Source organism: Vanacampus margaritifer, chromosome 20 (genome assembly GCF_051991255.1).
Source record: "Vanacampus margaritifer isolate UIUO_Vmar chromosome 20, RoL_Vmar_1.0, whole genome shotgun sequence".
NCBI classification, from domain to species: Eukaryota; Metazoa; Chordata; class Actinopteri; order Syngnathiformes; family Syngnathidae; genus Vanacampus; species Vanacampus margaritifer.
In genome coordinates, this window is record NC_135451.1 from 18,492,917 (window position 1) to 18,517,081 (window position 24,165).

At 50.6% G+C, this 24,165-nt stretch overlaps 3 protein-coding genes and 1 long non-coding RNA gene across 5 annotated transcripts; 2 read left to right on the plus strand and 2 right to left on the minus strand.

The window, feature by feature from the left end:
• The first annotated feature begins 56 nt into the window (after positions 1-56).
• Positions 57-9,620, plus strand: LOC144040008 (phenolphthiocerol/phthiocerol polyketide synthase subunit C-like). The gene is made up of 6 exons (XM_077553735.1): positions 57-185; positions 679-832; positions 1,149-1,309; positions 1,746-1,949; positions 2,865-3,046; positions 4,013-9,620. The coding sequence occupies exons 1-6, from the start codon at positions 131-133 to the stop codon at positions 9,467-9,469; spliced, it is 6,213 nt and encodes a 2,070-aa protein (XP_077409861.1). The 5' UTR covers positions 57-130; the 3' UTR covers positions 9,470-9,620.
• Positions 9,621-9,692: 72 nt separating this feature from the next.
• On the minus strand, positions 9,693-18,825 carry LOC144040014 (phthioceranic/hydroxyphthioceranic acid synthase-like). The gene is made up of 6 exons (XM_077553751.1): positions 18,768-18,825; positions 18,371-18,527; positions 17,864-18,024; positions 17,597-17,803; positions 17,337-17,518; positions 9,693-16,845 (listed from the first exon to the last, which is right to left on the minus strand). The coding sequence occupies exons 1-6, from the start codon at positions 18,823-18,825 to the stop codon at positions 11,311-11,313; spliced, it is 6,300 nt and encodes a 2,099-aa protein (XP_077409877.1). The 3' UTR covers positions 9,693-11,310.
• A 1,780-nt stretch (positions 18,826-20,605) lies between these two features.
• rdh12l (retinol dehydrogenase 12, like) lies at positions 20,606-23,630 on the minus strand. 2 transcript variants are annotated; one of them, XM_077553743.1, is made up of 7 exons: positions 23,472-23,630; positions 23,127-23,242; positions 22,431-22,586; positions 22,208-22,312; positions 21,464-21,673; positions 20,942-21,134; positions 20,606-20,824 (listed from the first exon to the last, which is right to left on the minus strand). In XM_077553743.1, the coding sequence occupies exons 1-7, from the start codon at positions 23,483-23,485 to the stop codon at positions 20,722-20,724; spliced, it is 897 nt and encodes a 298-aa protein (XP_077409869.1). In that variant the 5' UTR covers positions 23,486-23,630; the 3' UTR covers positions 20,606-20,721. The 2 variants fall into 2 exon arrangements, with proteins under 2 accessions (XP_077409869.1, XP_077409870.1); XM_077553744.1 differs by lacking the exon at positions 23,127-23,242 and having other exon boundaries at positions 23,472-23,610.
• On the plus strand, positions 21,561-22,705 carry LOC144040016 (uncharacterized). Its single transcript, XR_013289608.1, has 2 exons — positions 21,561-21,710; positions 21,791-22,705. It is a non-coding gene; the product is annotated as an uncharacterized LOC144040016 (long non-coding RNA).
• Positions 23,631-24,165: the final 535 nt, after the last annotated feature.

A 24,165-nucleotide genomic window follows, 5' to 3' on the forward strand; every position in this document is an offset into this window, starting at 1 on the left:
CCTTCCTCTTCCTCCCTCCCCCTCCTCCTCCTCCTCCCCCTCCTCCTCCTCCTCCTCTTCGTGAGTGTTTATAAGTTGGAAACGGAGCATTTGTTCCCACACAAAGTCTGCTGCTCCAGAAAAGAACATCATGGATGCAGAAGATGACATCGCCGTTATCGGGATTGGATGCAACTTCCCTGGAGGTGGGCTGGCGACCCGTTTTTAGCATTAATGTAAATGTCTTGAAACTTGCCATGGTGGACATCTTTGTCTCGTGTCATTTACAACTTCAACTCCTAAATATGCGTCCATAAATGCTGTTTACATCCAATTTGACCTTTTGGCTTAATTGTGGCCACTTTTGGCCAATTGAAATGCGTAAATATTATTTGCATTTGCTTAGCCTAATGCTAACATCATTGCAACAAATTGACATTTCCATGAGCGGTCTGATTTGATCTGTACTCGCATTAAGAAAAAAATGCAACGTTTACATTTGTATTGATGTGTGGCTAAGTTGGTAAACGATGCTGCTTGTTTGTTTGGATTTTTCTAAGTGGAGAGCAATTATATTTTAGTATAAGAAGCGGAATGACAAGAATTGCTCCAAACGTAACAGAATTTTGTGTGTTTGTTTTTGTAAATCTTGAAATTGTGTCAGGGTTGAAGTCGATGAGCTTCTCGCGTGCTTTTCAGGTGAAGGCTTGGCCAATTTTTGGCGTGTTCTGTCCGAGGGGGAAAACCACGTTGTGGACATTCCGGCCGAGCGCTTTGACGCGCATTCCTGGTCGCATCCCGATGGCAGCAAACCCGCAAAGACGCAAACCACCAAAGCCGCTCTCATCGACGGGTGAGCGCAACAATTCTGATTGTCGATTGGAATCATATTAGCACGTCTTTTATTTATTTTGATCTTTGAAAAGATGCATCCTAGAGAACTTTTACTTTCTTACGGTTTGCATGTGATGTCCACTTTGGCCAAATGCAAAAAGAATCTTCATGCTGTACTCGTGGCTTTATATCTTCTATCCCTCTGAATCCGTCATCAAAGAATTCCTCTGCCATCGATTTGTGTCGTTGTTTGTTTTGCTCCTGCATTTGTTTGCATGTGAATCGTGCACAATGCGGTCTCGACGTCCGATGGTGACGGCGGGCGTCCCTTCCAGGTGGAACGAGTTGGACCACCATTTTTTTGGCATTGCCGAGGCTGAGGCGGAGGTCATGGACCCTCAGCACAAACTGCTCCTCCGGTGCACCTTCAGGGCTTTGGAGGACGCCGGCGTCGCCATGGAGAGCATCAGTGGAAGCGCAACTGGAGTTTATATCGGTGAGCGTGTCGCGTGCACTCAGACGATACAAACACGAAAACTTGTCATGGGACAGCGCCGAAGAAATGAGGACACTTTGCTGCTGTGGGGGGAAAAAGTGCACATTTTCTGTGCCATCAAAATAACTTGACACGCAGCCATTAATATCTCATCCTCTGGCAACAAAAGTGAGCACACCCCCAAGTGTCCAAATTGGGCCCAATGTACTCTTTTCATTGCCGCCTCTCGTGTGATTGTGCAGCAGGTGTGTTGAATTTGGCGTTCTCTGCCGCTCACACATTCGCATGCTGACGTTCCATCGAGTCGGGCAAGAACCTTCCGTGAAAAGTCACCTTTTGTGACGAAAGGCACTCGATTAGTCCCGCCAGGGAGGAGAAAGTTGTTGACTGGATTGAAAGGCGGAATAAACAACGGAGCCCAACGACTGCCTTGCAGGTCTAATGAACCGAGACTACGAGATGCTCCGAAGTCGCAGCCCCGCCTCCATAAATCACTACAACGCCACGGGGACGGCCGGCAGCCTGGCGGCCAACCGGATCTCCTTTGTCTTCAATCTCACCGGGCCGTCCTTCGCCGTGGACAGCGCGTGCTCCTCCTCTCTGCTCGCTCTGCATCTGGCATGTCAGGCCATGAGACAAGGTAGACCAGACACAAAGACGAGGTAGACCCGACACAAAGACGAGGTAGACCCGACACAAAGACGAGGTAGACCAGACACAAAGACGAGGTAGACCAGACACAAAGACGAGGTAGACCCGCCACAAAGACGAGGTAGACCCGACACAAAGACGAGGTAGACCCGACACAAAGACGAGGTAGACCCGACACAAAGACGAGGTAGGCCAGACACAAAGACGAGGTAGGCCAGACACAAAGACGAGGTAGGCCAGACACAAAGACGAGGTAGACCCGACACAAAGACGAGGTAGGCCAGACACAAAGACGAGGTAGACCCGACACAAAGACGAGGTAGACCCGACACAAAGACGAGGTAGACCCGACACAAAGACGAGGTAGGCCAGACACAAAGACGAGGTAGGCCAGACACAAAGACGAGGTAGACCCGCCACAAAGACGAGGTAGACCCGACACAAAGACGAGGTAGACCAGACACAAAGACGAGGTAGACCCGACACAAAGACGAGGTAGACCAGACACAAAGACGAGGTAGACCCGCCACAAAGACGAGGTAGACCCGACACAAAGACGAGGTAGACCCGACACAAAGACGAGAGACGCAAACACTTTACTGGTGTTCTGTTTCAGGTCGAGAGAAATGAGGACGCAGGTAGGCTAGAGAAGGAGAACTTTTCGTAGGCTACCGTGTAGAGCTCGCGTTGACGTGAATGACATCACACCCGCGTACATTTTATGTGATGACGTCACGCACGTAACAGACCAAGAACTCAAGTATTTCTTTTAACACGAGTCATTTCGTGTCCTTTTTCACTTAACGGACGGAATTCAAATGAGTCATTGTACTTGAGTCCGTGTGTGTTTTTGAGCCGTGACGCGACTTGTTTGTTTGTTGTTTGTTTGTTGCACCTCGGACAGGCGACTGTGCGATGGCGCTGTGCGGGGGGGTCAACTGCATCTTGGAGCCCCGAGTGTTTGTGGCCCTCAGCAAGGCCAGGATGATTTCGCCCGCGGGCACCAGCAAGCCCTTCTCCGGCCGAGCGGACGGCTACGGCAGAGGCGAGGGCTGCGGCGTCGTCCTCCTCAAGCCGCTCAAAAAGGTGACCTTTGAAAACGGGCCTATTTGCCGTCTTCGGACTTGCCGGGCAAACTTGAGGTCTGGACACGTCTGATTCCAATGAACAGGATCATTAACAGGCTTAGGCACAGCTTGCTGATCATATGAATCAGCTGTGTTGGAAACGGGGACCGTCCAAAACCTGCAGGACTCCGGCCCTCGAGGAACGAGTTTGCCCATCTCTGCTGTAGATGATGTTTCACTTTTAGACCTTCTAAAAAGCTGAATGAGAATAAAGTTTTTGAAAAACTATAATGACGTGCACCCACGCAGCACAGTTAAAAGACCAGATGTGCTTTCTCTTGCCAAGACATTCCGAGACTCGAGTGCAGCTTCTCGCTGTGTCCAGCATGAATTATGCAACGATACACACAACACGGTGACGTGAATATTGTTGCATTGAATTCTTAAGTTTGTCAAGGACCCCCCAAAGGTCAGGCCAATGTCCGAGGACCACGTCCTTTTCCTTAAGAGCTCTGGAGCCCGCTTGGGAGTTGAGTTGTCCCTTGTGCTTTGTGGGAGCTTGGTGGCTGTCCGCCTTTATTTCTTCTTTGATTTGATTCTTGACTGTTACGTTCCTATACTGGAGCTCAAACCCGGTGTGGAGCCCAGTTCTCCGTTCAAGCAATCTACTGTACTAATAATGCTTAAGATGGCAAAGATGAATGAAGGCAATGGACTCTTGTTGGTTATGTGTGTGTTTTTTAATCCCTTGTAATCCTAAAGGCTTCTTCTCTTCAAAATTGTGTGTGTAGAGTTCCCTTGTTCGTGTCTCTGGTGGGTGTCAACTGGGTTTGTTAACATGGCAAAAATCAACTCCAAGTGTGGTTGGGTTAAAACCCTTTCAACAACCAAAGAGAACCCAATTGCCTCCACTCATCACTTATGGATTACCATAAGCAAGATGACAGAAAATGTAAGCATATTTAGCTTTGCGTGTAATTTGCAGGCGTTAGAAGACTGCAACAAAATCTGGGGTATCATCGCCAAAACGGCCGTCAACCAAGACGGACATTCCGTGACGCCGATCACCAAGCCGTCCTTGCATCAACAAGAGGAGCTGCTGCGAAAAATCTACTCTGAGCGTGAGCTCGCCGATGTCCAGTACGTCGAGGCTCACGGAACTGGAACCCCCGTTGGAGATCTGACGGAGGCCACCAGCATCTCAAACGTGCTTGCCAAATCCAGAAAGGCCGGCGTGGACACTTTGCCGATCGGCTCCGTGAAGGGAAATATTGGACACGCGGAATCTGCGGCCGGGATGGCCGGACTCATCAAGGTGCTCCTCATGATCAAGCACCAGACCATCGTTCCATCCCTTTTCTACTCCCCGGACTCTTCTGGCATCGATGCTGAAGTCCTGAGAATTCGGATTCCAACAAAAGCTGAAAAGTGGCGGACAAATGGCCCGTGGGAGCGAGTGGCCGGGATTAACAGCTTTGGCTTTGGAGGCACAAATACGCACGTGATCGTAAGAGAGCATCGGCAGAGCACAAATCTGGCGCCGATCCCAAAAGATGCTCCCAGGCTTTTTGTAACATCTGCAGCCTCCCACAAATCCCTCACGCGATCCCTCACTGATACCCACGGAAGGCTTCTTGACGGCCAAGTAGCCGACGCGCAGGCACTGTCCTACACCTCGGCCTGTGGGCGGAGCCACACGAAGCACAAATACCGCAGGGCCATTGTCACGTCATCCCTGTCGGATTTACACCATCGGCTGGCGTCTTCATTGCGAGCAAAAGTGGCGTCGACAAAGTTGAACGTCGAGGTGGTGTTTGTGTTCAGCGGTAACGGCGTTTCCTTCACAGGCATGTGCAGGCAGCTCTTTGGCGCCATTCCGCTTTTCAAAGACAAGGTGCGAGAGGTGGAGCTGCTCTTTCAGAAGAAGAACCCACACATCACAATCAGTCAGTGGCTTTCCGGAGAGCGTCAGACGGATGACCTGAGGCAGCCGGACGTTGTCCAGCCTCTGCTTTTTGCTCTCCAGGTGGCCATAGCGGCTGTCCTGAAGCGCTGGGGCGTCAAAGCCGACGCGGTCCTCGGACACTCCTTAGGCGAGGTCGCTGCCGCTCACTGCTCTGGCCTCTTGTCTCTCGAAGATGGCGTCAATGTGGTGTACCAGCGCAGTGCGCTTCAAAGTCGGGCCGCCGTTGGAAAGATGCTTGTGGTGGGCAACATACTGGTGGAGAAGGTGCTTACAATCCTTCAGGACTTCTCCAAGAAGGTCTGCGTGGCCGCTTTCAACAGCCCGCAGTCTTGCACTCTGTCAGGAGAGGCGCACGCGGTCCACGTCCTCCATGACAAACTCAACAGGATGTACCTTGGTGAGAATATCTTTCTGCGTGTCTTGGATGTTGGCGCGGCTTACCACAGTCCTCTCATGGATCCTGTACTTGAGGGCATTCAGAGTCATTTTGATGCTTTGGCTGTGGGCAACATGGAATGCAAGCTATTTTCCACTGTGACGGGGGACAGGTATGCCTGTGGGGACTTTGGAAGCGCGAGCTACTGGGCAAAGAACATCAGGGAACCGGTTTTGTTTGAGCAAGCGCTGCGTGCAGTCATGAGGGATACGCAATCAAGGGGGAACGTGGTCTTTGTGGAGATTGGACCTCGCAGGGCTCTTCAAAGACACATCCTGGAAACTCTAGGAGAGGACGTTATTGTTCTCGCCTCTGTCCAACCGCACAAAGAATATGAAACCATCTTGTCGACGGTGGGGAAACTTTTTGAACTGGGAGTCGACGTGCGCTGGCAGGAGCTCTACCGAGGTTGTCAAACACCGCCTACGACGTTCCCAGTCTATCATTTTGACAACACAAAGAAAGAGATGTACTTTGAGGATGTCAGACAAGGACACGACTCGTCGTCTTCGTCGTCACATCCGCTGATATCCCAAATACGGAAGAACGGCGACGAGTACGTCTGCAGTGTGACGGTCGAGGGCGCCATGTGGCATCTGCGGGAGCACAAACACGACGGCATTGCCATCGTGCCCGGCGCCTTCTTTGTGGAGTTGGCTTTGGCTTCTGCGGTGGCCTGTTTGAAGCCGAGGAGACCCGCCTCCTTCTTCCAGCTCAGTGTGACATTCCATCATCTGCTTAGCACCAACAACCCCCAATTGAAAGTGAGGCTTGAGGAACCCAGCGGTGTCTTCACAATAAGTTCCCCTGCGGCCACTCACGCCTCAGGTACTTTGAGGTGCAAAGGCGGACCGGCTGTGTTTGAGGAACCAAGTATTTGTCCGGAGGGAATCTATCAAAGGTGCACTTTGATTGTATCAAGCATGGAATTTTACTCCATCCTTTGGAGAGTGGGATTTGATTACGGCTCGGTTTTCAAACAGCTGGACAATGTGTATTTTGGTGACGAATTTACTGAGGCTGTGGCAGCGATCCGTGTCCCAAAAGAACTGGTGAAGCATCTGCACCACTACTTTTTCCATCCTGTGCTGTTGGACTACTTCTTGCAAATGACGGCTGTCGTGGCCACGAGGCGTCTCTCAGCCAAGCGGGGATTCCCCTCGGCTATCGGCGGCGTCATCGTTTCAGGACCACCGCAAGAGGAGATGTTGATTTACATGCGTGCAACTGAAGACAAGCCAGACTTCCTGAAATTGTGCGGTTGCTTTGCTACCAAAGATGGGAAAGTGCTGGTGGAACTGCAGGAGGTCTGCGTCACGTTTTTGTCCGGTTGCTTGCCCGGCCAGCAATCGCTGCTCTTCCACAGTCAAGTCATTCCCATCGCAAACAAGTTCAACTGCGACGGGAAGATAAGGGCGCTCGTTTTTGCAGACAAGCTGGGCATTGCTGAAGCACTTGGGCCGTACTTGCACCCGGAGTCGTCCTGCGTGGAGGACAGAGCGCACTGGACATCAGGCCAACTGCGAGACCTTGTTCTTGGCAACCGCTTAAGAAATGTTCTCTTCATTTGGGCCGCCGAAGACCTCACTCACTTATCAGCTGCTGGAGCGCTGGACCGCTTGGTGGCCTGCTGCGAGTCGTTCCGTCAGGTTGTTTCAACTTTGAACGAGAGCCAACATTCTTGCACTGTACGGGTTATAACCTACAGGTGCACACAGATGATGGTCGACTGTGTGAGTTCTGGTTTTGCGCTGTCCGGTATGATGAGGGCTTGTGCAACAGAGGTACCGGGTATCTCTTTTCAGCTCATTGACTTGATGTCTCTTACCAAAACGGACATTGAATCTTTAGTTGGTCTCATTAACTCTTGCGAGCAATCCCAAGTCATTGTTGGTCAAGGACAGGTGGCGACAACAAGGATAACACGCACGCACCAAGTGGACCCAGTGTCATTTAAGGGTGACATCCAATCAGTGAGAGATTTTGTCTTACAGACCAGTCATCCTTACAGGATGGAAAACTTGACTGCTCGCCTCAGCGACACAATTGACGGCGCAGTTCCGGAGAAATCAGTTGAGGTTCAGATAACAAATGTGTGTGTCCATTCCTCAGATTACTTCCCTGTGACACTTTCACACCTGGACTTTGAAAAGACTTTGTATTGGAACAAAGGCAGCGACCACCACCACACACTGCTGGCTCTTGACTTTGGCGGCATCGTGACCGCTGTCGGCAAAGACGTTCGCAGCCTAAGAGTGGGCGACTGCATCGCGGCAACTTACCCGTCCGCAGCGGCGGCGAGGGTCGTCCTTCCGGATTCCGTGTGCTACGACACCAAGAAGCTTCCGTTCCTGGAAGAATGTCCAAGCATGTCCTTCTTCATCCTGTCGTGGGAGCTCCTGCAGCGCACTCTTCCCGCTGTCAAACCACGACGACAGAAAAAACTGGCCATCATCACTCCAGACCTAGCGTCTGCATTTCTGAAAGTTCTAGCCTTGACAGCAAACAGGTCGGGTTGGAATGTGTCTTGTTTGCCCCATCTGTCAAAGCAAGATCCAAGTCTCGATCCATGTCGAGCCTTTATCTTCCTCCCCCCGTATGACGACTCTTGGCAAGACTTATGCAAAAGTGACGGAAACGAGCGGCATGCTGTGTTTGTGTGCGGAACGCGACAGTCGTCCCAATGCTGGACAAACAGGTTTGCGTGCAAGAGTGACCTCCTCCGCGTGCATGTTCTCCACGTGACTCGTGTTCTTCAAAGAGTTTACCTCCAAGCGCAAGGGAGGTCCATCTCGAAGTGGCTCACGACGCTTGGCTTTGATCGAGCGTCTCTGCCTGTTCAAAGAGAGACCTTTCAGACCTCAAGCACAGCAAAAGCGCAGGCCGACCAGTCGTACTTTGCCTCCAAGACGGTGCGCCAAGTGGTTTTGGATCGGAGAACGGCCAGCTGCCAGTTGTCAGACATTGTGCTGCTGAGCAAACCCAGACCATTGTTTGAGAAACGTGCTACTTATATTGTAAGTGGAGGCCTGACAGGTTTGGGTTTTGAGACGGTTAAGTTCATTGCCTGCAATGGCGGCGGTTGTATTGTGACGCTGTCCAGACGCACGCCAACGCACGAAACGCACTCGCAACTGGATCTGATCCGGAAGAGGTTCAACATCACCATCGCAAACTTTCAGTGTGATGTTTCAGTCTTGCAGCAAGTGGAGGACGCCATCTCCAAGACTGAACAGAGACTGACTTGTCGTCCCATCAAAGGAGTTTTTCACAGTGCCGCGGTGCTCCACGATGCGCCCATCGGAATTCTCAATGCGACCCTCCTGCAGAAAGTTCTGCAGCCTAAAGTGAGCGGCGCCCTGAATCTGCACGCCGCCACGCTTCACAAGAAGCTCGACTTCTTTGTGTGCTACTCGTCCGTCTCGTCGCTTCTTGGCAATGAGTTTCAGTCCAACTATGCAGCGGCCAATTCCTTTCTTGACAACTTTTGCCTTTACCGGAGGAACCTTGGTCTGGCCGGACAGTCCGTCAACTGGGGTCCGCTGAACCTGGGCCTCTTGCTCGACAAAAAGCACGTCCAAAAGCACCTGGAGAGCAAAGGGTTGATGGTCATGGACGTGGGAGAGATGCAGCAAGCCCTCGCCAAGGTCCTTCTCGCCAACAGACCTCAGCAGCTCGTATGCAAGTTCAACTTCAAGAATGCCTCCCTCAGGGAACGCCTGTCGCCCTTCATGGAGGCGGAGCTAAAGGAGAACGGGAGCCTTGAGCCGCCAGTTGGCCAATCGTCTTCCCCGCAGGAAAGCGTGAGACGGATCATCCGTGACGTGAGCAACCTTGGCGAGGACCAGTTGGACGACAAGACCACGCTGGCTGCGCTGGGCCTCGACTCCATGTTGGCCATGACACTTCAGAATCAAATCTTTCAAGAGACCGGTGTCAACATACCATTGGTCAAGATACTGGACCCAAACATGACAGTCGCAACTTTGGAAAGTTTTGTATGTCATGCGATTGTTGCGCAATCAGCATTTGTCTCCTAAAGATTAGAATGAAATGAAACCCCCGCACATTAGTTTGATAGTTTGTTACAAACCTCAGCCTAACTTCAGCCAACACTTTTGGCGACCTTGTTGTTTTGAAACGTTGGCTTTAAATACATTTGCATTGGAATTAATAAATGTTTGTCATAAAGCAATGAAGTCAACAGTTCTTTAATCTGCTTGATAGCAAATCAGCTTTTTATTGTATTGGGACGATAACAACATTCCGTGTCCATGACCACAGTCACAAGTTTATTTCCCTCCCAATCCTTAATGGTAATAAAAAAGTGCTTGGATGTTTTTTTCTTTGCAAAGACAATCGGCATTTAAATGCTTCATCGAGGCCTGCAATTGTATAGTTTTTATTTTGGCTGGAAAAAGTGTCTCAACACGCTTTGCCCGCATACGCCACCGTCGGACACTTTATTGACACGCAACACAGGAAGAATGCGGCCCCAATCTACAACAACATCGGTCACTTTTACATTCCTCGCACCTCTGACCAACTTGGCGAACAAAAGAATTGACCAATTCTATTTCAAAGCAGCGTACTGAAAAGTCGTCCACTTTTGCCAACAGGTCCCGCAAGAAGCAAAGCGCTCGTCCGTTGGGAACGAGAGCGCGCGCCTAATGCGGCGCTTGCCAACAGGCTGGTTCCGTTGATCCTCGGGGCTCGGGTAAGTCGGTCTCGGGGCTTTAGTGGGGTTCAAGACGCATGCATGCGCACACACATCCGCTGACTGTGATTTCAGCCAACTTTTTTTTGTAGCTGGTTGACACAAAAAAGGAAGGAGACTTTGTTGTGAAAAAGAGACAGTTGTCAAGTCGCACTTGTCAGGCAACAGCAAAAAAATAATAAAAATACAGACTGGCATTAAATATTTATAATTTAATTTGTGTGTGCAGCTGATGCGTACTTCATTGTGTGCACTGATCAAATATATACACTTCCGTTTTCAAATTGAGAAAAAAATGTTTTAAATTATTTTTCAAATCACAAAGGGTTTGATGAATAGACGTATAAAAGTGCGGAATTAAAAACCACTGCACTGATGAAACATGAACGGCGATGCCAAGCTGCGCTAATTAAACAGTCAAATGGGGGGAAAAATAAGATTAGAAACAAAATACAGATATTAGCCACAAGGCGGCTTTGGCAAGAATGCAAGTGAAAGTGTCGCAGACGTTGGCCTGCGCAGTAAACGTTTTCAGGGGACAAAAACGCCACTTGAAAGAGAAAAAAGAAAGCAGCAGGCGGCATGTCACACTTTGTGCTGTTGCGTCACTTCATCATTTCATCAACTCATTTTACTCGCCGTTCGCTTAATAATCCTCATAAAGAGATAAGAAAGATCACCTTTGAAACACAGGACTGATAAATAGCTTTTAAAAAAAAAATGTTAGCTTCACATATCCTTCAGACAATGAGATCAATCATCTGTAAACAAAAAAAAATATATATATATTTTTTTAATATTTGTCCTCTCCTGGTAAAAATGTTTACAAAAAAGTAGTCCAAAGACTTTATACTGAAAACAACTTCCAACAAATTGAAATAAATGAATACTTGCAAGCGTCCTGACTTACACAAGTGACTTCTTTTTTCTTTTCTTTTTTGCTTTACATTGAAAGCCAAAAGTGGACTTGAGTGACTTTCAGACGCTGTTCCAGATGCTACGTCATCACTTCACGTGGTTAACCGTAAAAGTACAGTAGGGGTTTGCACTGGCATTGTGTACATATTTTTTTCAAACAATGTTGGAGTCCTAAGAAAGTGAGTGCTGATCTGGAACACAACATGGAAATGAGTGATTTGAGCGCCGCGTCGAACGTGATCTTGCTTAAAATCGTGTCGAAAGAGTCCCGCCGTTATCAGTTGGCAGAGCGTTGTGGTGATGAGTTCCACCCTCACCCGCCTCGTTCAGGATGGCCACCACAGTGGATAGCGTGGCATTGGGATCCAAAAGTTTGACCAGCGGCACATTCACGCCGCGGTCCTGGTAGATCAGGTTTTGCAGCGTCATGGCCTGCATGGAGTCCGTGCCGAGAGACGACAGCGGCGAGTCGTCTTTCAGTTCGCTCACGTCCACGCCAACGGTTTTGCCGAGTAGCGAGACCACGTAATCCTTGGCCGGCACCTCCGCCGTGTTTTTACTCTGGGAATTCAACTCTCTGGACTTTTGGAGGGCTTGCTCCACCAGCGCCGACAGTCGCATGGTCAGGGCGGCGTTTTGCGACAGGATGTTAAAGCGGATGTTCCGAAAGTGGAAGCGGCAAATGGCTTGCTGCGGCCGGTTGAGCAGCAAGCTTTGCTCCAGACTTTTATGGATCTCAGCCACCATCAGCACCATCATCCCCTTGGCCTCCAGGAAGCGATGGAATACCTCTTTGTTCAAGAGGAGTCCCAGGTTCAGAGCTCCCCAGTTGATGGACTGCGCCGGAAGGCCGAGCTTTCGTCTGTACTGACAGAACAAGTCCAGGAACGTGTTTGCTGCCGCGTAGTTTGTTTGCGATGCGTTCCCCAGAAATGCCGATATGGAAGAGTAACAAACAAAGTAATCCAGCTGGCAGCTCAGGGTTGCATCGTGCAAGTTGAGTACACCGTTGACTTTGGGCTTGAGAACTTCCTCATAAATGGACCTGTCAAGGGACTCGATCAGTGCGTCGTGCAAGACCACCGCGCTGTGAAAGACGCCTCTGATTGGATAACCTTTGAACTGCAGCTGGATGTCGCCGATAACCTTGTGCACTTGCGCAGACGCGGCAACGTCGCACTGCATGCTGACAACGCTGTTCCCGCATTGCTTCTGGATCTTTTGGATCTCCTGCTGCACGTGCGCTGAGGGCTTGCTCCTGGAGAGGGTGATGACAACCTCGCCACCCTTTTGTGAGATGAACTTTACTGTTTCAAAGCCCAGCCCGGTCAGACCACCCGCTACGATGTACACTGATCTCTTTCGGAAAAGCCGCTTTTTGGAGCGCAGGAGTGGAATGTTGGATGTGGCGGCGCTCTGGCCTTTTTCCAGCGCCACAACAGACACTTTTTGGGCATGGAAGTAGGAGTTTGACTTCTCAGAGGGAAGGCTTTGGATCTTCTCAGATGTCATACATTGAAATGTGAAGCTTTCCAGGGAGAAGTTCTTGTTCAGATTGAAGGACTTGAGCCAGTGATAAACGCCTCGCCTTCGAGCACCCAGCGAGCCTTTTTGCAAAACAGCCCGGATGTCAACTTGTTGCACGTGGACGCTTGCGTTCACTCCCTGGAGCTCATCCTGGGCAAGCAAGTCCTGCGTTTGAGAGCCACGAACCAGGACAACATTCTTGACACTAGGAAAGTTGCAGACTTCTGCAATCAAGCTTTTGTTGTATGGAGGCAGGACTACGAACGCATCCATTTGATTGGGATCTTTAAAGGAGCCGTGTGTTCCAACCATCACGTCCCAGCCAGACTTTTGAGAGGCGATTGTCAAAACCTTTACCAGAACTGAATCAGGAACAGGAGATATGATGCCGAGATAACGCTTGGCTTTTGCCAAGACCCCACATAGGATTACCCTCGCCAGCACAAAGTAGGAGACACAAGGTGCCGTTTGAAGGAAGGGGAGTTGATTGGTTGTGTAACACACATCCTGAGGAACTCTGATCCTATTGGCCCCTACCACGGGGTAACAGGAAGCCACACAATCTCCCACTTTCAATTTCCTGACATCCTTTCCAACCTTGGTAACGATTCCACTGAAGTCAAGCATGAGTAGCTTGTGGTTCTGTGACGAGTGTTTGTTCCAGTACAACGTCTGGCCAAAGTTCAGATGTGAGGCACTCACAGGGAAGTACTCCGACGAATGGACACATAGCTTAGTGGGCTGAATTTCAACTGACGTATCACTCATTTGCTCGGCGTCGGCATGGACATGAACGGCACTCAAGCGACTCATCTTGAAAGCGTCCGCCGTCTGAAGGATGCAAGTTTCAGATGCGTTGGACGTAAAAGTGCCTTCAGAATTCTCAGGGACTTCAGGAGATGTACGTGCGATGGAAGGTTTTAGAATTGCCCCATCTCTGACAACCAGTTCTGGGTACTTGCTGCAAGGATAAGCTCGTAGGACCTCGGACAGAGCCGCAATGTCCTTAGCACAGATGGAGCTAATGTCAACCAACTGAAATGAGAGCTCGGCTATTTCTGCAGCAAGGGCCCTTGTCATGCCCACCACGGCAAAACCTGGATTGACGTGATCAACCGTGAGCTCGGATGAACAGTAGGTTATTGCTCGGACGGAGTTGGGGAAGTGAATTCGCTTGAGCTCGAGGACTACCTGCCGGAAAATTTCACAGCAACTTGCCAGATTCTGTAGGACATCATCAGGCATGAACAAGTTTAGGTTTTCTTTGCCCCACAAGAACAAGACCTCATCAAAGTTCTCCTTGATGTCTGTTATGTTGAGGTTTGCAAAGACATGTGGAAATCCATGACTTAAGATATCTTGCGCATGAGCGAATGAAATGTAGTGAGAGCGTGAGTCTAAGTGGGGCTGCAGGGCTTTTGCAATCCCTATATGGTCAGAGAAGACCAACGCCTTAGGAGGTGGATCATTTGTGAGTTCCTCGGTCATGACACTAAAGTCATTGTGGTAGAAGTATTCCTCGACCACATGAGATCGACTGCCAAGGTACTTGATCAAGACATGCTTGACCTCAACCAAGGTCCGACCGTGCCGATCAGCAAAACATCCACAGACCTCAAAATGGTCTGCACCGACATCGGTTGCCCTCAAGTAGACCGTCATCTCGTCTTGTAATGGTTCCAACACGGTCAAACTTCCAATCTTGGCAGGAAAACCTGGTCTGCCAGCAAAAATGTGCTCTACTGTGACTGGGAGAAGCTGCATGAGGAAGTCCAGCACTACTGGATGAACACAGTAGTCATGCAACTGAGACCGTAGTGCCTGTGGAACGGTGATCATGGCAAAGGCCTCTTTCAGATCTTCCCCATAGTGTACGTCTGCCTTATTGGTGAAGACTTCTCCATACTGAAAGCCTCCTTGGGCAAGGTAACCGTAAAACTCCTGATAAGTCACAACAGAGGTGCATCTTTTGTAGATGCTGCTCAGGTCAATGCGCTGCTCTTCGACTGCTCGCTCTTTCTTGAAGGCAACTTTGCCTGACGCATATGTGGCTGAGGAGGAGAACACTGTGAAGCCGGCTTCGTTCTCTTCTTGCTCTAGCCGCACCTTCATTTCGAGAGGGTTTGGGGTTAAGACAAATGGACTGTGAAAATTGACACTGAGCTGCAGTGAGTTAAGAGGGACCTTTGGTTTGGCGCAAGCCATAAACGCGGCCAAGCCCAACTCGGCATAGAAGGCCCCGGGGATAATGGCTACTTTGTTGTGTCTGTGCTCTTGCAGGTAGAAGGTGGAGTCAGACATCAAATCGCAGCTGAAAGTGCTGCTCTCGCCGCCTGTGGCGCAGAGCACAGGGTGGTTACTCCCTGTGTTTTGCCGAGCCCCTTTGATGATGACATCCCTGTCCGAGGAATCAAACTGGTATCTTGGGAAAGGCAGCGGTGGTGCCTCATACCCCGCATAATACGTCTTCCAGTCTATGTTTACACCGAGCTCAAAGAGCTTTGAAATAACAGACAAGAGTGTCTGGTGGTCTTGGTCTGGCTGCAGCGAGGCCACGACAGCCGTGTCGTTGCCGAGAGTTTCCATGATGTTCCTCTGGAGGGCTCGTCTTGGACCGATTTCGACAAAGACCGTACTTTTCTTTCCCTGACTGGCTGATCTGACTGCCTGCTCGAAAGCAACGGGTTCCCGCACATTTCGAGCCCAATAGTCACCTGAGCAAAAATCCCCCCTCTGTGCCTCCATACCAGTCACGGTTGAGAATAATTGCACGCCACGCTCGTTCCCCACCAAGGAACCAATGGCCTCCCTGAGTTTTGGCAGAATCGGATCCATCATGTGGCTGTGGTAAGCAGCGGGTACCTCCAGGACGCGGATGAAGAGGTTTTCACTCTTAGCTGTGCTGCTCAGCTTTGTCTGAAGGCTCTCGATTGCGTCTGCATCCCCTGAAAGGGTGCAGGACTGTGGGCTGTTAAAAGCGGCGAGACAAACTCTCCCAGAGTATTGCGGGAGAAGAGCTGTGACCTCCGACACGGCCATGTTGCTGATCACCAGCATCTTCCCCCCAGCCACTTCACCCTGGAGAACGCTGCGGAAGTGGATGACTTTGAGGGCGTCCTCCAGGGGCAGGAGGCCGGAGCAGTGAGCCGCTGCCACCTCGCCAACAGAGTGTCCCAGCACCGAGTCGGCTTTGACACCCCAGTGCCCAAGCAAGGTAGCGATGCCCACTTGCAGAGCAAAGAGGAGAGGCTGGACTACGTCCGGAGCGCTGCAGTCACTACGCTCGCTGTCGCTCTCAAGCGTGTCCAGGATGTTGAGGCTGCTCAGCTGCTGGTAGGCTCGAGAAATCTGTTCAATTTTCTCTCTGAAGACCGGCTCGCGTCGGAGCAGCTGCTTGCCCATACCGTGGTAAGTCACACCATTACCGCAGAAGACGAATACTAACTTTGGATCTTGGAGTGCCGGCCTTGCATTTTTGTGCACAGCAGCCTGGAGCTTCTCTTTGAGGTCCGCTAAGGATGAAACCAGGCAGGCCAGTCTGTATTTGTGTTTTCGGTGGCTCCTCCTGCATGCCGCCGTGTACAAAAGATGATTAAGATCAAAGTCGTTCTCCAGACGTTTGATGGTGTCTTCCAGCGTGAGAGTGAGAGACTTTGATGAATTTGCCGACATGACAAAATATTTCATCTTCCTGCTGTCGTTCTTGTTCAGTCTGCGCGACTGCTTGTGCTGGGTGACAATAGCGTGAGCGTTTGTGCCCCCAAAGCCAAAATTGTTGATTCCCGCAACCCGCCCACCGCTTGCTTCCCACCTTTGCACCTCTTTTGGAACGTGCATGTTCAGAGCCTTGAAGTCTACACTGGCCGTCTCCTCAGAGAAGAAAACCGAAGGAACAATGGTCCCGTGCTTCATCATGAGGAGCACCTTGATAAGTCCGGCCACTCCGGCGGCAGACTCCGTGTGTCCGATGTTGCTCTTGACCGAGCCAATCCGCAGAGTCTCCGCACCGGAAGCTCGGACTTTGGCGATGACGTTTGAGAGGCTCGCCGCCTCGGTCGGGTCTCCGACCGGCGTCCCGGTGCCGTGAGCCTCGATGTACTGGACGTTGTCGAGGTCCCGCTCAGAGTAGATCATCCGCAGAAGCTCCTCCTGCTGAGTCATGGAGGGCTTGGTGATCGGCGACACCGAGTGCCCGTCTTGGTTGACGGCGGTCTTGCTGATGATGCCCCAGATGTGATCCTGGTCTTGTAAGGCCTGTCAAGGTACAGCAAGGGTACAGTGATCTTGAAGGTGTCGGTGACAGTACAGCGATTGCTTTTGTTTATGATGAGGAATCGAGAGAAAATAGCAGAGGTGGTCGTTGACTCGCACGTGCAAATGAGAACTTTTCCGGCAAGTCCCAAGTTACAATAGCGAATCAGGCGCCGCTAAATTTCAAGTAGGTCGAGTCAAGTTGTTACGCGGGTTAAACAAGTCACATGTCAAGTCATCCAATCTTGCCGAGTCATGACATAGGTTTGGCGTTTTGCAATTTGGATCTGTACTTGCGTTATGAACGCAAATGTTCAAACGTAATCAGGCAAATCATTCAAGTCCGCCAGCAATCTCATCAACACAAAGTCTAAGAAGTTACTGTGAGTCTTTTATAGGCTTTAGCCAAGGAAGTCCAAAGTCCTTAAATGAAAGCAAGTCCCAAGTCCTTCAACTTGGCGACTTGTGGTCTAACTTCTGGAAAATGGTGTCACCTTTGTCAGCGGCTTGAGGAGAACCACGCCACAGCCTTCGCCTCTGCCGTAACCGTCGGCCTTGTTGGAGAACGGCTTGCTGGTCCCGTCCGGAGAAATCATCTTGGCCTTGCTGAGGGCCACGAACACCCGGGGCTCGATGATGCAGTTGACGCCGCCGCACACCGCCATGTCGCAGTCCCCTGGCAGGACAGCACGCAAACACGCTCCTTTTAGAAGGTGTTGTTCAGATGGGATGGGCGGCGCGGGGGCTGCCGCACCTTGTTTGATGGCCTGGCACGCCAGATGCAGCGCCACCAGCGAGGACGAGCAGGCGCAGTCGATGGCCATGGACGGCCCGGTGAAGTTGAAGACGTAAGACACTCTGTTGGCCGCGATGCTCATGGCCAAGCCCGGCCCGGTCCAGTGGTTGATGATGCTGGGATGGACGTGCGCCGCGTTGGTTTCGTAGTCTCGGTTCATCAGGCCTGCCGGCAAAGAAGCGTTCATCTCGCCGCCGTGCTAAGTGAAGGAATGATGGTTTTTACCAAAATACACTCCAGTTCTGCTCCCGCTGGCCTTTTCCACGGGAATGCCGGCATTTTCCAGAGCTCTGTAGACGCACTGAAGCAGCTGCTTCTGCTGAGGGTCCATTTGTTCCACCTCGCTGTCGCTGATGCCAAATAGCCGGTGGTCGAACTGGTTGAAACTGCAAACATTGGGTGTGGGGGGTTATTAATGGTTGTGCCTGAGCCGTCAAGTCATATGAGCATAGCGGTGCTTCGCAAGCCTTTGACGCCGCTCAAGTTTTGACATGCTGCAGTATGTCCGCGCGCGCCACTTCAGCCACGGTCGCAAACGTAGAAAAAACTGCACCCGAGTCGGACATCGCGCTCACTCGGTCTTGGATTTAGAAACCAACCGAGTTGGCCGCACTTTTTGCCACATTTTCCTCAGCTTCAATTGAACATTTTCAAAGAGCCTCGACGCAAGAAAGGTCGGCAAAGCGTGCCGGTGCCGAGACGACACCGGCACGGATCGTGGAGATGCGGTACCCGTCAATGAGGGCGGCCTTGGCTGTGCGCGACTTGCCCGCCTTGTTGTCATCGTCGGCGTCGTACCAGGCGGACAAGTCGAAGCGCTCCTTGGGAATCGTCACCGCACAATTCCGCCCACTCACCAGAACCTTCCAGAAGTTTTCCAGACCCTCTCCTGCGTGCGAGCAAAAAACACATTCCCGTGGCAGCCGTTAACTTTTTATGCTTGCACTTTTTATTGCCTGACGTAAATGATTCGTTTGCTCATTTTTATTCACCGCGATTTTAACATTGATTTACAATTTAAAATGTTACGTTTTAAGGAGCAAAACGATTAAGAAAAAATTTAAAGAATTTGTTTGCAGAAAAAGAAAAAGCGGTCGGCTTTATGCTTTATTTAAAAAGCGCTACGGACCGCCAGGGAAGTTGCAGCCGATGCCCACCACGGCGACGCCGTCTTCTGGCCGCTCCATCCTCGCCGGGCGCGACAGGCCAGCACAAACTAAATCAAAGTCCGTCCGTCCGTGCGTCCGTCCGTCCGTCTCTCCGTGAGGCGTTTGTGCGTGCGTGCGACTTTGACGCTTGTGCCGTCCTCACACAACCAAAGTGAACGCGGGTCGGCCCTTTTATAGGCCGCCCGCCCGCCGCCGCTCATCAAACATTAACGATGGATCATATAGACGTTGCCATGGCGACCGCCTTGCAGCCTTTATCAAGACTCGCCAGCCATTAATCAGTTGATCAATCGCAATCGGCTGCTGGCATTGAAGCTTATCAAAGAGGAGTGCCATCAAATGTTGTTGAAGGCGGGGCTCCCACAACCTTTTTTTTCCTCCACCCCCCTCGGAGACAACTTCATCCCATCGCTATCGATCCATCGATTGATGGATTGATGGCTGCTTATTGCTCGGCGGTTTTGGTTTTTGGTTTTGGCGCCGATGCGTCGCCGCGCGCAATCAATGAGCACTCGTCCAACTTGACTTTTGAAATTGGAAGCGCAAAGTGGACGGCGCGGAATGTTGCTTGCCGCGTCGGCTGAGCAGACCAAAGGCCGCACGCGCGGTCACTTGGCTTAGGACGCGTTCACAAACGGACTCATTTTGTGCAAGGATGGAAACGTTTGACTTCATTTGTTGGGTCAAGCAAAGCAATTATTGAGGATTACGCCAGAGTGAAATGATTGACGTGAAGGCCGTGAGAATCTTTCGGCTCCTCCTGAAAGTTGCCACGTGATGTTGGATGGAGCAAACTTTTGCGGTTTAGCGGCCTCCATTTTTCAAAAGCCGGGCCGGCTTGTGATGTTGCCGACGAACGGCGCCGACGTCTCTTTTCGGGCGGCGACTGCTGCGAGTCGCGCTTCCTCTTTGGTTTGTTCTCGTCTGCAGCCGCTTCATTTTGCTCACCCTTTCACACTGCACTTAGCGGTGAGGCGGGATGGAAGGAAGTTTCCCTTTTGCTTTCTCGCCGTCTCAACGGCGGCCGGCCTCGCCTCCACGTTGGCTTTCTGCTCTTCTGACGTCACGCAGACGTTTTTCAAATTCGCATCCAACAAGTGACGAAACAACGCTTGCTTGCAAGGAAATCACTTTTTTTGATGATGAAGATGCTGAAATGAAATAAGCTCATGACGGAAGAATTGGATGCATGTTGTGACTTTGACATCATTCACTTCATTTTCTTTAAAGTTTGACTTTTGACAAAATAATCCATTTCTCTCTCCAACGCACGCACGCACTGAACGTAAGGAAACGACTCGGCTAACGTTTTGTAGAACGCCGAACGCACAACAACGAGGCTGCGTTTGTTTTGATCGTCATAAACTTCGAGATGAGCAGCAATTGTTTGATTACGCAACCCTTATTAATCTTCAAACTTGATATTGTCAGTCATCACGTGTGATGACTTTTATGACAGCAGATAAGACGAGGATGCCGAGTCAGCACAAATCAAACGGCTGCCAAATGAAATAAGAAAAAGACAATAACGTGTAACTCGTTCTTGAAAAACAATTCTCGTCTTTGTCAAACTCGGCATGACACAACATGAAATTTAAGACATGATGATGATCACACCAATTTGAAACTTGAACGTCAACATGTTGCGATGTAATATTGAGCTTTTTTTTTTTTTGTGGCAGCAATACACTTTTGTGGTTAAGCTTCACAAATATTATTGGATATTTTATGACGAGTAAAAATTGAATTTTAGAATTCCACTGCGCAGCTGAAATTGGAGTGAAAATCCAGCAAGTCATGAAGTTGAAATATAGATTTATTAATTGGACAGAGAAGAAGCAAACAAGTCAAGTGCACGAAAGGCGAGTTTGGGACGTAAAAAAGTGGAAGGCGGCAAACGTGCGCTAGCGAACGTCATTCCCAGCTGATGTTGAGCGTCCGGCAGCTGAGCTCCCACAACTTCTGCGCCAGCTCGTCGTCTTTGCCCGCCGCCGAGCAGTCGGCGGCCGCGCAGTCGCTGCAGCGGAGGAGCAGAAGGCGGTCGTCAAGGCGGTCGTCAAGGCGCGATCGTCAAGGCGGTCGTCAGCCAGCGCCAGCCGGGCCAGCGCCAGCCGGGCCAGCGCCAGCAGCCTACCTGTAGTATCCGCCGCTCTCCCGGTCCAGCGCGGGCTCCACGGCGCAGTAGACGGAGGTGCGAGCGCCCTGCGCCGACGTCTTGGTGAAGGGGCTGACCAGCTTCATCAGGAAGCGCTGAGGCCCGTTCAGGTGGCGCCACAAGTCCGTCTGCACCACGCCCGGGTGCAGCGAGTACGCCGTCACGCCCGTGCCTGCCAAACGCAAGACACCGCATCAAATGCCGCACCAGCGGTTTGGAACGCGCAACTCCGCCACTCAACAGACTGTGCCACAAAAAACTTGCGAAACGCTTTTAGCTTTGATTTGCACTTTCTGAAGCTGCTTCCTTTGGGGCTAAAACCTTGCCCGGGTTACTTCGGGCTTCAAGTTACAAGCGAGGTTAACGCTTTGAAACGAGCTTCCAAACTATTTCAGGTTAGGCTTTCAAATGAGAGTTTGAAGAAGCCCGGGTGAAGGTTCCAAACACGCTTAGGCTTTGGAAAGGGATTCCGGTTTCAAGTTTGGCTGGCCCCAAAAATACCTTGCAGCCGTTTGGCGAGGGAGCGCGTGAAGAGCACGTTGGCCAGCTTGCTCTGCGCGTACGCTTTGTTCTTGTCGTAGGCGCGCTCGCTGTTGATGTCGTCCAGGTTGATGGCGCCCCAAGAGTGAGCCATGGACGCCACCGTCACCACGCGGGCGGGGGACGAACGCTTCAGCAAATCCAGCAGAAGGTACGTGAGCAGGAAGTGACCTGGGGAGGGAAACGCACAAAATGGCCGCTCTCAAAGGTGAGACCAGCTTAGGGTTTCAAATGAGGCTTTCGTGCCTACATTGGCGATGGAACCTTAAATTGTTGTTTCAATTTCAGTCTGTTTGGAAGGAGGCCGGACAAGCTCAAGCTCTTCAACCTGCTTGAAGGTGAAGTAAAGCCACCAAAAGTTTTCCGTAGCGTGTGCCTGTGTTAGCAAACGTGAGCAGTCGGCGTTCGTGACCTCAAAGTGAAGCGAGCCGTGCGTCTTATCACGCTAATAAGAAACCCATGTGATGTAAGACAAATCATCACGTGTGATGCAACGCGTAACGATGGAGCGTTTACGCCGTAATCTCCTCGCGCTGTTGCGCAACCTGATCACATGCTAGCAGGATGCTAACAGAACAGCCATGCATTGGTTGTGTGAATGATGCTCCCATTCCACAATTGGTGAAAAATACACCGACTTTCTCCTTCCAAATGTCTTGGCTCATTCAAAGCCTTTCAACAAAGGTTGCTCTCGCTCTGGTTTACCCATGTGATTGACGCCAATCTGCATCTCGAAGCCGTCGGCCGTTTTGCTGTAAGGACACACCATCACGCCAGCGTTGTTGATCAGGATGTTCAGTTTGGACTCCCCTGTTAAAAAAAACAAAATGATATAGAAGAAAAAAGTTCCACATGAGCGGAATGTTTGGCAGAGGGAGGTCAAGCGAATTCAAGGGGAGCCGAGGCGCATCCCTGGGGGACGCCTCACCTTCATTGATGGCCTGCGCAAACTCTCGGATGGATTTGCTGTCGGCCAGGTCGAGTTTCATGCACACCACGTTTTCATTGAGGGAACGCTCTTTAATCTCTTTGATGGCCACCTGCGCTTTCTCCATGTCCCTGCACGCCACGATCACCCGGGCCCCTAAGCAAGCACAATTGGAGGAATTACAATTAGCTGGAAAACCATTTGCAGAATTTCACACACAAAAATAAAGATTTACTCCCATTAACTCACTAATAAATGGGAAGGTTCAAAACGGATCATGTTTGCGAGTGTGTATTTTTGAGGTCTTTGAAATCAAGTCGAACTATTACACCAGCGTGCCCCCTAGTGACGAAATTGAGGAAATACCATGAGAGCTATTCCTAATATTTTGACTCATGACAAGTCAGCGCAAACTACAATTACAACACAGTTTTCGAGATGAAAGCAAAATGGTTTCCCACAATGAAACCACTTCATGTTAAAACCGCAATCTCGAAAAGTGTTTCGAACCCTCCCACGAATGAAAGAAGTCTGCTGCGTTTGACACAAGTTGCATAATGTGGTGAGCAGCGAGCGCATGACGAAAGAACGTTACTCAGCAGAAGCAGAAAATGCGGAAGATGCATCCTTTGAAATCACACCACACATGCCAGGTAGGCCAGGCCAGGTGTGTGGCCTGTGCGCGTGCACGCTGACCTCTCGTGGCCAGGTCGGCCGCCGCCTCCTTGCCGATGCCGGTGTTGGCCCCGGTGATGAGCACCGTCTGGCCTGGCAGCTGGACGTCGCTGGCCCAGGGAGCGCGGAACAGGTTCCTGCCACGCAATTGAGCAATCGCGTCAGCGGCTGACTCAACCGGTTTAGGAGGAAACTGACAATCGCGGCGAGCAAAAGTGGTTCAAAAAACGAAATATAGTGCAGTGCCGGCTTGACGCCAAAAGACTCGCGTTGAAACGGTCACTTGGAAACGTGTTAATTGGACACAGCAACACATGATGCCAATATTGACAACTTGAATCGCCATGAGCGTGTTTAAGGTCTCACCTGATCGACTGCATGTCGCGTGACCGAAGCCGGCAAGAAAAAAACAACTTAAAAAAAACTTGTCAAAACGCCTTCATCCGCTTGAAACGCCAAAACCCGAGCGCACAACGAGCGTCTTTAAAATGGAGCGACTGACATTTGAGCCAATTAGCGTCGACTTAAACGCCCTTGCCCGCAGGTGATTGGTTAGAACGGATCACAAGGCACACCCCAATCTACGAATGCCTTCCATTTTAAACACACATTGTGCCGCCGAGTCACTTTCGTGGTTGAAACGGTTTGAAAAATGATCGAACGTTGTAAGCAACGTACAGCAGCAGTGACAAGTTACGCTTGGCTTTGTTTTGCCTCTTAATGTTTTGAGTTAAGAAATGATGAAAAGCTAAAAAGGAACGTGCTGAAATTGATCGACTCTTGTTTTAGCCAACCGGCGGCGAGTTTAACACCCCCTGGACGAACGTGATTGGTTAAAAAGGACCTCACAGGCCCGCCCTGGCAAAGAGTGCATTCGATTTATGAAACAACATGTGCCGAACCTTTCTTTGGTAATGTTAAAAAATGCTCAAGGTTTGAAGTCGTTTAGCTATGGAGATACGATTTAATATATTTATTGGCAATTCTTGTTTGTTTGTTTTTATGTGTGTGTTTAACATCGACACCCAAGCAGCTGCCGCCGAACATGCGCTGTCCAACA

What these genes read in the sequence shown, in the direction of transcription:
- LOC144040008 (XM_077553735.1), top strand. Translation starts at nt 131, where the DNA reads ATGGATGCAGAAGATGACATCGCCGTTATCGGGATTGGATGCAACTTC. An exon ending in AAAGCCGCTCTCATCGACGG is followed by an intron (nt 833 to 1,148) that starts GTGAGCGCAACA and finishes CGTCCCTTCCAG; the next exon opens with GTGGAACGAGTTGGACCACC. An exon ending in TCCTCAAGCCGCTCAAAAAG is followed by an intron (nt 3,047 to 4,012) that starts GTGACCTTTGAA and finishes TGTAATTTGCAG; the next exon opens with GCGTTAGAAGACTGCAACAA.
- LOC144040014 (XM_077553751.1), bottom strand. Translation starts at nt 18,825, where the DNA reads ATGGAGCGGCCAGAAGACGGCGTCGCCGTGGTGGGCATCGGCTGCAAC. An exon ending in AAGGCCGCCCTCATTGACGG is followed by an intron (nt 18,025 to 18,370) that starts GTACCGCATCTC and finishes CAATGTTTGCAG; the next exon opens with TTTCAACCAGTTCGACCACC. An exon ending in CAGAACTGGAGTGTATTTTG is followed by an intron (nt 17,804 to 17,863) that starts GTAAAAACCATC and finishes CTTTGCCGGCAG; the next exon opens with GCCTGATGAACCGAGACTAC.
- rdh12l (XM_077553743.1), bottom strand. An exon ending in GGCCGACCTGGCCACGAGAG is followed by an intron (nt 22,587 to 23,126) that starts GTCAGCGTGCAC and finishes GTGCTTGCTTAG; the next exon opens with GGGCCCGGGTGATCGTGGCG. An exon ending in CCTCGCCAAACGGCTGCAAG is followed by an intron (nt 21,135 to 21,463) that starts GTATTTTTGGGG and finishes TGCGTTTGGCAG; the next exon opens with GCACGGGCGTGACGGCGTAC.